At 36.0% G+C, this 14,595-nt stretch overlaps 2 protein-coding genes across 5 annotated transcripts in view; both read left to right on the forward strand.

Moving 5' to 3' along the window:
• The first annotated feature begins 641 nt into the window (after positions 1 to 641).
• On the forward strand, positions 642 to 11,964 carry stradb (STE20 related adaptor beta). The gene is given in 13 exon segments (XM_042725379.1): positions 642 to 868; positions 1,804 to 1,867; positions 2,002 to 2,054; positions 3,442 to 3,525; positions 6,140 to 6,236; positions 6,363 to 6,484; positions 7,823 to 7,931; positions 8,018 to 8,141; positions 8,211 to 8,382; positions 8,881 to 8,985; positions 9,076 to 9,323; positions 11,147 to 11,189; positions 11,275 to 11,964. Coding segments are annotated over 11 exon segments (1,278 nt in total). The 5' UTR covers positions 642 to 868; positions 1,804 to 1,867; positions 2,002 to 2,042; the 3' UTR covers positions 11,437 to 11,964.
• Positions 11,965 to 14,213: 2,249 nt separating this feature from the next.
• The window catches only part of nbeal1 (neurobeachin-like 1), a 52,931-nt gene continuing 52,549 nt past the window's right edge, over positions 14,214 to 14,595 (forward strand). For all 4 annotated transcript variants that reach the window (XM_042725380.1, XM_042725381.1, XM_042725383.1 and 1 more), the window contains exon 1: positions 14,214 to 14,528. The gene's annotated coding sequence lies outside the window, so the exon portion shown is untranslated. The remainder of the gene's footprint in view (positions 14,529 to 14,595) is intronic.

A 14,595-nucleotide genomic window follows, 5' to 3' on the forward strand; every position in this document is an offset into this window, starting at 1 on the left:
TTACACAGACATAACAACAACAACAACACCATTAATAAACCATCAAGCAAACAAATGAATGAATACATAAATAGTACAGAAAGAGAAAGGATAAACTGTGAAAAATAGACGGGATGATTGATCAAATTATTTCCAAGATGTTAGTTAATAACATCCTTTCTGTTTCTGTATTATTAAAAGATTTGGCAAGTCAACTTACAATTTACTGTACATTTCTGCCATAATGACATAACCTTGACATAATCTGATGAGATAATCCTAAATATAATATAAAAACTTGAATTGAATTAATAAAGTAAGATTTAATTTTGAGTGTCCAAGTAAAGGACGTGGAGAGAAGATGAAAATCTTCAGTACTTACGTATTATAGTTCCCTTTTACGAAAATAAAGAACAGTTTGTGTACAGTTATTCTAGGGATTTTAAACGTGCAGTTTAATTTAAGCTTGCCACTGTTTTTAGATCACTTCCTATCATTTCAGGAAAACAATCTTAAATGATTATTTAAATGATAGAGAGGCGAAATGCTTGTATAGGTTAGGTGCTTTTATTATGTATACCCTTCTAGTTTAGGTTTAGTCGCGTGATCAAAGGACTTTTATTGTGGACATTCCTCTGCTACGTCATTCACGGCGTGTTTGGGAGACTTTTATTATGTAAATATCAGCCGGGACTGTGAAGAAAAGCTTTGGCAAGTCAACTTACAAATGTTATTGGTAAATGTGAGAGGCGCTGCGTGATTTTTCCTCCTTCAATAAAACTGTGATGTGACCGAAGTAACTGTAACTGCCCAGAACTGACGTTCGCCGTCAACATTAAGGGCTCAGAATCAGTTTACAGGAGAACCTCCATGCACATGCATAACAATGGTGAGTTTTTGTCATATCTGGCTTTGAGCTTCTCATCAGTCTCAGAAAATTTTGGCATGCATGATATTAGAAAATAATAGTTTTTGTAGCTCCTGCGAATAATATTAATCGTGCATTATTAATGTTAAATCATGTCAAAATTCTCTATTACAATCACAAAATGCGTTAATGCAACATTAAACATAATTAATATGAAACAGGATTTAATATTGAAGTCCAGCTTATTTTAGACGCTTCTAGTGCACTATTGCTCTTCGTTGAAGGTTTTTTTTTCTTAACCCTGTTAACCTACATGCAATCACTGTCAAGGACTGGGAAGGACACCAGCTGTCAGTTGCTCTGATAATTACATGATTAATATTAATAACATTTGGGCATGCATGCTTATGCATATCTATTTGTTTGCTGTATTGTGAGCCAATATGCAGTATTATTTATTTTTTTTTAAAATTGCAGTTTAAGCAGAGACCTAATATTGAGCTATATGCATTCAATAATCTTCTTAAGAATATAAAGTGTAATCAGGCAAGCATGAATTTATTTTGATGCCGCAAATATTAATTACATAACAACACAAAATGGACAGTGTTTCCTAATGTCACCTGCGGCGATATCAGAGCTGATGCACCCAGACAGATATGACATCCTATCAAGTGATATAACTGAAGATGATGATGATAATGTTTAGAATAGAGAAGAGGTCAGACTCATGCAGTCGGTCAAGCGGTGGCAGACACTGATTCCGGCTGCTCTGTTCGTGGACACAGCCTCTGCTACAGACCAGAATATGGATGCTGATTTTCAGACAAGATGCATTTGAAATCAGGCTATTAAAACAGTTCTTATCTGATCTGGGATCTGGATCATAATGCCATTTTAGCCCTGAAAATTTGGTATGTGCCTGAAAGCGTCTCCGCTGATGGTTTGCTTCATAGGACTCTAATGGAGCCGCGTGAGATGAAGTCTGTCTTTTACGCAGTGAAATCCGAGCAAAGCCAGGTAAGCGAAAAACATTTTGCTTTTCAGGCATATTATCTTACAACAAGAAATGCAGCGTGGCACACTGGAAGCAGCCAGAAAACCACTGCTGGAGTGTTTTTGCAGATGGACTGATTGTTATTCACTGTCTTCAGAATCAGATAAATGAACTCCAGTGAAGCATCAGCTCAGCCTCATGTCGTTTCTGGTGAGAGTCAAATCTTTTCATCCCCAGCTTGTTTGTGCAAAGCTCAGTGCATTCTGTATTTCATGCTTTCTGTGTTTATTTCTGCAGTTCTTCATTCTGGGTATCAGAAATGTGTTTGCATGAAGGTTTTGATTCTGGGTTTAGTGTTCAGTATAGTTGTAGTGCTTTAGGGATGTTTTTATGGGCTGAAGATGTTCGCTGAACAATATCCATGGCCTGATTGTTCTCTAATCCCTAGATATCAGCACATTTAATAATAAACGTCCTCATTAATATCCACCAATCCTCCACCTCACCTCTTAATCCAGGAGGCTCATGTCAATGTCTCACTCATAAAGACATGTTCTGGATTTAATAAAGGTTCTTTAAGCATGAAACAAATGAAAGTTGTGTTTGCAGTTTCTTGTGTCACTCGTTAATACATAAATAAATAAATATTGCCAAAATGATTAACAGCCATTAAAAAGCATGTTCATTTTGCATTGCTTATAAGTAATTTAATAAAAGAACATTTAGATATCAAATCTGGGTAAAATTCTTGGAAATTAGTGTTTTTTCACAATTATTTGTTATAATCAAATATACATCAATTTAATACTAATTTCTGTAAGTAACAATTCAACCACTATTAATATCGTAATGTGTCTGTTAAATGAATATTTCACCCAAAAATGAAAATTTGCTGAGAGTTTACTCACCCTCAGAGCATCCAAGATGCATGAGATGTTTCTTCACAGGAACAGATTTGGAGAAATGTAGCATTGCATCACTTTTTTGCTAATGTATTGTATGCTGTGAATTGGTTGGGTGAGGTTGGGATTTGAGTTCAGATGGTTGATAAATAAATATAATTAATACAAATCAATTCAGTCAGTTAAATGAATAGTAGGATTACTTGTGGATTATTGTAATGTTTTTATCAGCTGTTTGGACTCTCATTCTGACGGCACCCATTCACTGCAGTGCATCCATTAGTGAGCAAGTGATGCAATGCTACATTTCTCCAAATCTCTTCCCATAAAGAAACATACTCATCTATATCTTGAATAGCCTGATTGTGAGTAAATTTTCAGCAAAGTTTAATTTTTTTTGGTTGGACTATTTCTTTAAGGTCGTAAAGAAATGTTCCGGGTTCAGTTTGTAAAAACAAAGAAAAATTGTTTCATGTTTTGCATCGAATACAGAAAATTCCTTTAACCATGACTTAATCGCACATGGCAAGGCTGACTCTGCACCGCAGCATTTCCATAATCATCTCCTCTTTTTGCCCTTCAGCCCACCCTTGCTCAAGTCATGCATATTCATACTGTGGATATAGTCATATTCATCTCCATATTCATTTGTGGGGTGGGGGTGTGTCTCATGTCTCCTCCCCTCTTCCCCTCAGGACTGCACCTGTATCTCCTCCCACTCACAAGTCCAGTCCATCAGCATAGAGGAGCAGTATGAAGACGTCAGCCATCAGTGCTCGGTCAGTAGAGTCTAACAATAGAGCACGGCCTCAGTGTGTTTGAAGACAACAGACATCGACTTTTGTCCTCTTTAGACGAGCCGTTCAAGAGATTCACACTGACACCGATTCAATTACTGCACTACTACTGTATGTGTCATTAGTGGGATTGAGAAAGGGTTTGGGATTTAGGAGTTGGTTATTTTTGAGGTGGTTAGTGTTTGGGTTGGATTTTTAATTGAATTTGTTGTGTTGAAATAGTTTGTTGATATCAATTGATATATCAGAATGTTATGTTCAAAGGGTTTTGGGATTATAGTATTTTTTTATTTTTTTTATTTTTAATTTGAAAGAAGCCTTTTATGCTCACCAGGGTTTAATTGATGTGTTTTATGGTGCAGTTAAAGCAGTTATATTGTGAAATATTATTATAATTTGTGAAATATTGTTTTATTTAAAGTGTTATTTATTGCATAATTATTTTATCCATGTGAGTCTAATTATTTTTATAATTTATTCTAATATGCTGATTTGCTGCTCAAGAAAGATTTCTGATTATTATCAATGTTAAATACAGTTGTTCTGCATACTATTATTGTTGAAGGATCAACAATTATAAATAGAAAGGTCAGAAGGATAGCATTTATTTGAAATATATTTTTTCCACTTTTTTTTGTTTTATTGTATATTTGATGTTTTGTTATATTTATTTCTTAATTTTTTTTTATTTCTTTCTAAGAATACAGATTTTGATGATTATACTGTATGGCAACAAAAATAAATAATTAATTAATACTGAGTGATAAATAAATATTGAAAAAATTTTTTTTTCTTTCTTTCTTTCTTTTTTTTTTTTTTGCTAAATGTACAAAATGTTTATTGAATTGTTTTGAGGTAGTTCTATTAAAATAATAATAATAATTATAATTAAAATCTTGAGTAAGTTCTGGGAAAATGTTTTCAATGTTTTATTTGTATTTTTTGAATTTATAAATTATATTATTTTGGTTATTTTGGAGTTTTCTGTTTTTTTGTTTTTTTTTCTTCTATGAATTCAAATTAAAAATTGTCCTGTTTAATGACTCGATTCAGATTCAGAAATCGAAACACTCTGAATGACACTTATTTGAGTATTTGTTCCATTAGTTGTTTGTATTTGTCTGCTGTATGAGACTGTATCAGTAGATCTGTGCTCACTTTGGTAGTTGCTGCATCATAGGTTGTCCCATTGCTGTCGGCCGCTGTTGCCCACATCGTCTCAAATCACAAACAGACTCTGATTTGAAACGAATGACTTCCGTTTGCTTTGTCACTGCAAATAGCTGTCAGTGTGAAAAGCCCTGTAGGATATGAGAGGGCATAGTCACGCCAGTGAAACATCATCGCATAATCACAGACTCCAGTGAGCTTCAGATTGTTTTTGTGCTCAAGTGTGTCTGAGGGGATCCATTGTATTGGGCATCACAAAGCAGTGTTTCTGTTCCATCGTTCTGGATGAAAGCTCTCTTGTGCTGTTGTCCTGTGTTTTTGGCTGAAGGATACATATGTGGGTTGTCTTTAGATTTCCCGTCCTGTGGCAGAAATATTTGTTTTTTGACTGCAGTGATCTGGGCCATGTTTCCATTCTTTCCAAAAACGCTTCAATAAAAGTTATAGACTTATGAACTTAGTTAAAGTCTAAAATGTTGACGTTTAGTGAATAATTACAAATCTGGTTCAATGGCACAGTGATTTGAATATAACTCTATCACCCCCTGGTATTCTCAGTTATGTAATGCATGTCAAGTTGTGCGACTGCATTTGATGCACTGACGAATTGCAATATTACAAAATTATTCAAAGCAAAAAACCTGGAGGTTCAAGACTTGTACTTATGAAGGATTGAATGAGCTCTAATAAAGCATTATGGATTATGTAATTCATTTCTATGTTTAATCTAATTTTTTCTTATTTGGAAACACTACTACTGTAGTTCAGTGGCACTAGCAGCACCAAGGTTGTGTTTGATTCGCAGGGAATGCATGAACGTAAAATCTATATGCCATTTCTGAAATGCTTTTTATGTTATTCCCTAATTTCACTGATACCTTGAAATATTCTACAATCTTAACTACAAATATTCTGATCTGCAAAAGATCCGTGCTTCTCACTAGTGTTATTTTAGTATTATACTATTATAGTTTTGACCAATATTTTGAATTACCTTTTATTTTTATATTCTAAGTTTTAATTTGTATTTCTTTTAAATAATTAATTAAATTTTTTATTAATTAATGGTGTGTGTTTATTTATTTAGTTTAATTTATTTAGCTTTTATCTATTTCCAATTTTTTAATTTTTTTTGTTTTTTTATTTTTTTTATTTTTTTTAGCTTTTATCTATTTCAAGGCAACACTTTTTTCAGTCAGTTTTCATTTATGATTACACTGAGGCCACTTCATCCATGATTCTTCCCTAGTCTCTGGATAACAGTCCTCTAGCATAAACATAGTGTTACACAGGACATTGTCTGTAGAGTTCTGTTTGTTTGTAGGTGTCTTATGATGTTCTGTTTATATTTGATTCTTCCCTAGAATAACTCAGTAAACATGACCAGGTTTGTGTGGTGTTTGTGTGGTGTGTTGTGTTTTTGAAGGGGAGTTGAGTCTCTCCGTGTTCTGTGTTGACGGATGAAGATGACATCACAGAGCTTTCCACTGACCCCGCCCACTATCAGCTGCTCTCACAACTGGGTAATGACCGTGACCTACTTTATACATTATATGATACGTGTATATGTCATGTCTATATCATGTGTTTATATCGCTGTGTTTCGTCCTCTGTCTGTGTCGTTTATGTGTGTGTGTGTGTGTGTGCAGGCCGAGGCTTTAATAACCTCAGTCAGGTGAGCATGGCTCGACACACACCGTCTGGCCGGCTGGTGGTGGTGAAAAACACTAACCTGGATGAGTGTACAGAAGATGAGCTGCTGCAGCTGATGGTGTGTACATGCGTATGAGAACATCACGCTGATTTCTACTATTTTGATATTAAGCTTTATAATAAAGCTTGGCATATAAAATTACAGTCAAATTATTATTATTTTTTTTTAATCAAATGGTCTATTGAAACTTTGACTAAATATAAATAACTTTTTTTTTTGGGGAAAGCTTGATGTATTCATATTTGATACATCAAGCTTTTATGGAATTGCATTTACAATTTATGTTGATTTATGTTTTACAATTTATGTTGATTTATGTTTTTATTTATTTAATTTTGAAATGCTCATTTATTATAATTGTGTGTGTGCAACATCATTATTATAAAATAAAAAATATAAATATGTAATTTATATATTGTACTGTATACTATAAATATAATACATTTATAATTTGTATAATACAAGGGTCAGTTTTCTGAAATTGAGATTTTTACATCATATGAAAGCTGAATAAATAAGATTTCCATTGATGTAGCCTATGGTTTGTTAGGATAAGACAATATTTGGCAAGAGATACAACTATTTGAAAATCTGGAAATCTGAGGATGCAAAAAAAAATAATCAAAAAATTGAGAAAATCGCATTTAAAGTTGTCCAAATGAAGTTATTAGCAATGCATATTACTAATCAAAAATTAAGTTTTGTTATATTTACAGTAGGAAATTTACAAAATATGTTCATGCAACATGATCTTTACTTAATTTCCTAATGATTTTTGGCTATTGCTACAAATATACCCCAGCGACTTAAGAGTGGCTTTGTGTTCCAGGGACACATATGTATAAAATGGTCTAAAATAAAAAGAAGGAAGGAAAGAAGGAATGAATATATATATATATCCCATTTGCAAGTAGTAAAATGAGTAACCATTTTTAGTTTAATGATCATTTTTATTGTAACATGGAACTGTATTCATAGTAACTGTTGATGAATGGAGTAAACTTCCAAAAATGTCAAAAAAGAGAATAAAGAAATAATAAAAAGTAGCCTATAAGACTTACATTTTATTTATTTTTTTTTTTTTTAAAGCCATTCCATGAAACAGATTGACAACAATGTCATTATTCGAAGCAAATATTACAGCAATTAGGTTTGCAACAATATGAGAGGGAGTAAATAATGAAATAAAGAGCTAATGCTTCAGTGCCTTAAAGCGATAGTTCTCCCAAAAATTTACATTCTGTCATTATTTGCCCCTGTAATGATGATTAAACTATTGCTTTAAGAGGATTGACTGTATTTGTGGGACATTTTCAGAATTTTAGAAGCATACACACAAGTCTTATTTAGACAAAAATGCTGGTGTATTTATAGTTATGTGTGTATTATTTGCAGAACGAGGTTCTGCTGTCCAGACTGTTCCGTCACCCAAACCTGCTGACGTCCAGACTGGTGTTCAGCTCGTGCTGTCAGCTCTGGGTGCTGTCTCCTCTCATGAGCTACGGTAAGAGTCGCCTGGAATTCACAGAACATCCTCTTTCTTTTCCCATCCTTCCCTTATTTCATCCTCTCCGCACGCGTCTCATTCAGGTTCTGCAGACTCTCTGCTCAGGTCGTGTTTTCCGGACGGAATGAGCGAGTCTCTGATAGCGTACCTGCTGTACGGGGTGCTCCGAGCGCTGGAGTACCTGCATCACATGGGTTACGTGCACAGGTGAGCACACGATGACTGTTTCACAGAGACCTGAATCAATCTGGTCTCCTCATCTCGTGTGTCCTGCAGGGGTGTGAAGGCGAGTCATGTGCTGCTGTCAGCTGAAGGCCGTGTGTGTTTGTCGGGGCTGCAGAGTGTGTACAGTCTGATGAAGGACGGCAAGAGGATGAGAGCCGTGTTTGACATGCCTCAACACAGTCCGTCTCTGCTGCCCTGGCTGAGTCCAGAGCTGCTGCGACAGGTGACATTCACACACCCTCCACATGAAAGCTGTTCCCAACAGTAGCGTTATAAACTGTTTATAACAGTAAACAATGTATAAACAGCAAGGCAACTTTTAAAAATTATTTAAAAAAATATTACAAATTAAAAAAATGATCTTAGATTAGATTGTGGCACAGGTATTCTAAATGTAAAAAATGAGCATGCACAACTAAATATCCAAAACTATCTCATATACACGCTACCATTATTTTTTGTTTTTTAAAAAAAAGCTTGCTTGTTTAGCAAGGACACATTAAATTGATCAAAACTGAAATGAATTATTAATGTGACAAAAGATTTCCGGAGTAATTATGTTTAAAATGCCATCTCATAGGAATAAATTGCATTTAAAAATATATATTGAAATAGAAAACAGTTTTAAATTGTAATAATATTTTACAATATTACTTTTTTCTCATGAATTCTTCATGAGAAATTATGCTGGGTTTTTTGTGTCTCTCTTTCTGTGATGAAGGATCTTCATGGCTATGGAGTGAAGTCAGACATCTACAGTCTGGGAATCGTGGTGTGTGAGCTGGTCAGTGGCAGAGTGCCGTTCCAGGACATGCCGCCCACTCTGGTACTGCAGTTCTTCACCTGTGCATCTACTGCACCTGTGAGCATGAAACCCTGATTACTGAACACTCACTTCCTGTTTCTTCTCCTACAGATGCTGCTTCAGAAGCTGCGGGGTTCTCACTGCTGTCTCCTCGACGTCCCTCCTTACCCGCTCGGAGACATGGGTGCGCTCAAGGTGTCCCGCTCCGGTGTGGATTCGGGGATCGGTGAAAGTGTTGCGACCGGAAGTCTGACCCGTACTGCCACAGCAGAGAGACCTCAAAGCCCCTCCCCCAAAAACCACTCGGCCACACTGCACAACCTGGTCCAACTGTGCCTGCAGCAGCAGCCTGAGCGCAGGTACACACACACAGACCCTTACAAATGTTACAGCTCAGAATTAACAATTAACAGTCTTTGGGATGGCACTATAAAGCGACGTTCACTTGCAGAACGTAAGTGAAGGTACACACGCAGAGAATATTTCTGATGTTATTCATTTAGGTAAAGGGGTGCAGAGCCAGTGGTAGTTTTATAGGCAAACATTAATGCTTTGAATTTTATGTGAGCAGCTATTGGTCGCCAGTGCAAATTTGATAAACAGAGTTGCGACGTGCATTATTTTTGGCTCATTAAAAATTTAACTTGTTGCCCCATTCTGGATTAATTGTAAAGGTTTGATAGAACTTGCTGGAAGACCTGCCAAGAGAGCATTGCAATAGTCCAGTCTGGACAGAACAAGAGCTTGAACAAGGAGTTGTGAAGCATGTTCCGAAAGGAAGGGCCTGATCTTCTTGAATAAAGCAAATCTGCTGGACCGGACAGTTTTAGCAATGTGGTCTGAGAAAGTCAGCTGATCATCAGTCATAACTCCAAGGTTTCTGGTTGTTATTGAAGGAGTTATGGTTGATGTGCCTAACTGGATGATGGAATTGTGATGAAACGATGGGTTTGCTGGAACCACAAGCAGTTCTGTTTTGGCAAGGTTGAATTGAAGTTGATGGTCCTTCATCCAGCAAGAAATGTCTGTTAGACAAGATGAGATGTGAGCAGCTATAGGATGGAATGAGAGGTAGAATTGAGTGTCATCAGCATAGCAGTGATATGAAAAGCCATGTTTCTGAATGACAGAACCTAGTGATACCATGTAGACAGAGAAGAGAAGTAGTCCAAGAACAGAGCCCTGAGGCACCCCAGAAGTTAGATGTTGCGACTTGGACACCTCACCTCTCCAAGATACTTTGAAGGACCTATCTGATAGGTAAGCCTCACACCACTGAAGCATGGTTCCTGAGATGCCCTTTACCAATAGGATTGACAGGAGGATCTGGTGGTTAACAGTGTCAAAAGCAGCGGACAGATCCAGCAAGATAAGTACTAAAGATTTGGATTCTGCTCTTGCCAGTTTTAGGGCTTCAACAACTGAGAGCAACACAGTCTTGGTCGAATGTCCACTTCTGAAACCAGTCTGGTTGCTGTCCAGGAGGTTGTTCTGTGTGAGAAAGGCAGAGACTTGGTTAAACACAGCTCGTTCAAGTGTTTTTGCAATGAACGGAAGAAGGGAAAGAAAAAGGGTTTTGCAATGAAAGGAAGAAACTGGTCTGTAGTTCTCTAAAAGAGATGGGTTAAGGGTGGGTTTCTTAAGTAGTGGGGTTATATGAGCCTGTCTAATTGCTGAGGGGAAAACACCAGTGTGGAGGGATATGTTAATGATGTGAGTGAGTGCAGCTACAACTGCAGGAGAAATGGCTTGAAGGAGATGAGATGGAATAGGATCAAGCGGACAAGTAGTAGGATAATTTGAAAGGATGAGTTAAGGGTTTTCTTCCTCAGAGAGTGAAGAGAAGGATGTGAACGAGTGTATGTTTGCTGGTAAGATGTGCTTGACAGATTAAGCTGTGGAAAATTGTGCACTGATGGTTTTAATTGTATTAATGAAGAACGTGGTGAAGTCGTCAGCTGTTAGAGTTGATGAAGAAGGGGGAGGACAAAGGAGGGAGGAAAACGTTTTAAAGGGGATGCGAGAGTTATATATATACATACGTATATACATAAAATTATAAAATGTACATTTTGCACCCCGTCCAAAGCTGATAAAAATGTCTAAAATATAAAAAAATTATAAAAATAAACATTTGTATCTTTATTGAACCCTGTGTATTATGTGTGTGTTTGTCGTTCAGGCCGTCTGCGACAGCTCTCCTCACTCATCCCTTCTTCAGACAGGTACATTCAGCCTTTCATCAAGCGGTCATAAACTTGATCCTGTCTTACAGTGTAGCCTAAAGTCATTCATGTATTGATCTTCCAGGTGAAGAAACACACAAGGGACTCTTTCCTCAGTTTGATGTATCCAGCCGTGCCAGTGTCCTGTCCTCCAGACACACCTCCGTCCGGAACACCCACCCAGACCTGCAACACCCCGTCACCCACCGACCCCGAGCCCGAGGACGGCATGTGGGACTTCTCCTAAACCTCACCGCCTGTGTCTGTCTCCATCTCGTCTGTTTCTTGTCCATTTCTCGCCCATTTCTCTATAAGTATATTCTGTATTAATCCGTCCTAACCAGCTGCTAGATTAAGTCATTTTGCTGTTCACTTGGTTTGTATTTGTCAACTCATACTACGGTAGCCCCAACCGCAATGAAATCTCACTAAATCCCATCTCTATATGGACCAACGTATTGATGACATCATCTTGCACTCATGGGCATATCTACATTTTTAGCCAATCAACTGCTCTCTAGAACGAGAACATACCAGCTGCCTAGACATTTCCTGACTAGCTAGAGCAAGTAAAAACTGTGACTTAATCTAAAAGCCTATTAGCTTGGGCTGCACGATTCATCAAAAAAAAACTGAATTTGTGATACAGTCTGTTTATTAAATCTCAAAGACTGCTTTTATTGAATTTATTAAATTTATATATCTTCTATATCTTAAATACTTGATATGTTTAATTTTACAGTAAATATGACAATACTAATATTTCTTATTTGAATAATTGTTATTAATAAATAATCATGATAATAATAATAATAATAATAATATTGTTTTTCTTAAACACTATTTTAATTTTACTGTGAAATATTATTATTATTGAAAAATAAAATTATTCAATTTAAAAATAGTTTTTATTTCACTATAGAATTAAAAAATTGCTATTTTTATTTCTCAATACAAATAATAATGTTTTCCTTAAATACTCTTATCTTAACTTTACTGTGAAATATTACAAAACTAATAATTCTTATTTTTGTTTAATATTTTATTATTATTAATTATTTTTACTTTTAATTTTACAGTAAAATTTTGCAATGCTATTTTTTCTTATTTGTTTAAATAGTATATAATAATAATAATAATAATAATAATAATAATAATAATAAATTATGTATATTATATTTATATTTATATATAATAACAAAATTCTTGGCCAAATTGTGCAGCCCTATACACAAGCACAGCAAACCTGGGGGGTTTTAATCGTAATTTTTCCCAACCATGCAGCCCTACTATTAGCTATTTTTAAACAATATTCTTTTTTATGTGTCCCACCCAACTTTCTGTAAAATACAGGAAGAAACTGCACTGTCAAGCCATTTGATTGACACTCTGTGACTAGTGTCTTATTCCATGCCGTGTGCTCATAAGTATGCTGCACATTTTGGCCAGTGTAGTAGGTCACCCAAGTATTCCATGCATACTGCCATACAAACTGTTAGTATGCTATTCTATATATAAACCATGTCAGTGTGTGATCAGAGCTTCCTGTTTGATGTTCCCAGCAGCCAATCACATCATGAACTAACTGCAAATCACTGGATTTGAACCAACTCTGATGAGTGAGGTCATCAAACTGAGCCATGAATGCAGGAGCCAGATATCATGTTGTGTGTGTGTGTGTGTGTGTGTAGTGCATCACCCACTCGACCTGTGCCAGTGAACATGTGGGTGTGTGTACAGTACATGTGTTTGCGTGTATCTCTGTGTTCAGATACCCACAAGCCTCCTCTTGCTCTGAATGAAGAAACTGCACGTTTTAATCCTGTGAAGAAACAAACCAAAACATCAATGCTGTGCTGTTCAACACTGCCTCAACCCAATCGAGACGAAACTGACGGACTGAGCAGCTGTAACTGTGACTGATATTTACTGATTTTTTTTTTATAAACATGTTAGCTGTATAAGATATTTAGACATGATAAATATATTCTTACTCTGTTTCATAACTCTGGGGTCCTGTCCTTTTTTTTTTTTTTTTTTTTTTTTTTTAGCCTTGTGCCATTTCTTAATGCAGTAGATTCAAAGTGAAATTCTGAAAGTTCCTGCCAATTAAATAATTATGCATATAATTATTTATAATATTTCTAAGCTTATTTCCCTTGTAATTTTACGAGCTTATTTAATTCTGTGAATTTTACTTTTAAACTCTCAAGAACATTTAATTTCCAGGAATTTGTGTTGCATTTGACAAACTTTTTATACAGTATACTGCACCAAAGTATTTCTGTATGTGCGCTCTCTGGCCAGCAGGGGGCGGTCATATATTGTCAAAATACTCCATAAAATCATCATAAAAAATCCTGCATTTTTTTTAACACATCATGCGTGCAAAAACCAATATATTTCATGTCAAGGTAACTTAATCTTTACAAAAGTACAGGAATTGTAGATTTAAAAATAGCGACGACCGAATTATTTAGGCTTGATTTAGTAAACTTACCATGTTGACGGCATCTTATTAATATTAATTAGACAAGGTCATGTTTATACAGTGATTTTTTTATACATGTTTATCTGATCGGCATATGTTAGCACATGAACGCTAGTCATTTTGCTGGTTTGTTTATGAATATTAATTAGATTACGTAACAGAACATCCCTTCCTGACTGCATGATAAACGCGTATGTAAAAACAAAAATATTTTCAGTATGTCTTCAGCTCGAAAAGTGTATAAAACTTAGTTTAGGCCTTATTGACTTTGAAGTTAATCTTTTAAATACATTATTAGATTTTTATTAATTAAAATGAAAAGCCTAAAAACAAACCAACTAAAATATAAATGATAAAATATGACTCAAAAAAAAAAAAAACATCTCAAGGAAGCATACGTAGCAACGTAAGCATGATGTAATTAATATTCATTAGGCCAAGCCTTTGTGGGATTGGTCGTTTCGCTAGTTTCAGCCACGCCTTTGCGACGCACATGAGCTCCACATAGGCAACGTAAAGGAGTGCGGCCTGTCGTAAAACATCCAGGGAAGAAAACACACACACACACGCACACACACACAAAAGCTCACACACACGCCTTCAAGCGACTCGAGCCCGTGCCGTGGCTTTGTAACGAGCAGTCCCAGTCCAATGCGATGGTATTCGTCATATGCATCCGGGCTGTCAGGCTTATCTGGTTACAAAATGAGTCAAAAGCTAGTTTGGGTGGTTGAAACCGACCTGGTTTAAATGTCAGTGGCGCTTTCAGTTCATGCAGCATTCCTGGATTCTTCACCAGAACACAAGCTTTTGCTCGAGAGTTTCGACGGCTGCTTCTGTTGAGGCAGGTGAGTTTCTCAGCGAGAGAGAGCTGATCTATTCATGCAGAATATTAGTGATATCATGTTGTTATTA

This window comes from Cyprinus carpio, chromosome B6 (genome assembly GCF_018340385.1).
Source record: "Cyprinus carpio isolate SPL01 chromosome B6, ASM1834038v1, whole genome shotgun sequence".
Taxonomy (NCBI): domain Eukaryota; kingdom Metazoa; phylum Chordata; class Actinopteri; order Cypriniformes; family Cyprinidae; genus Cyprinus; species Cyprinus carpio.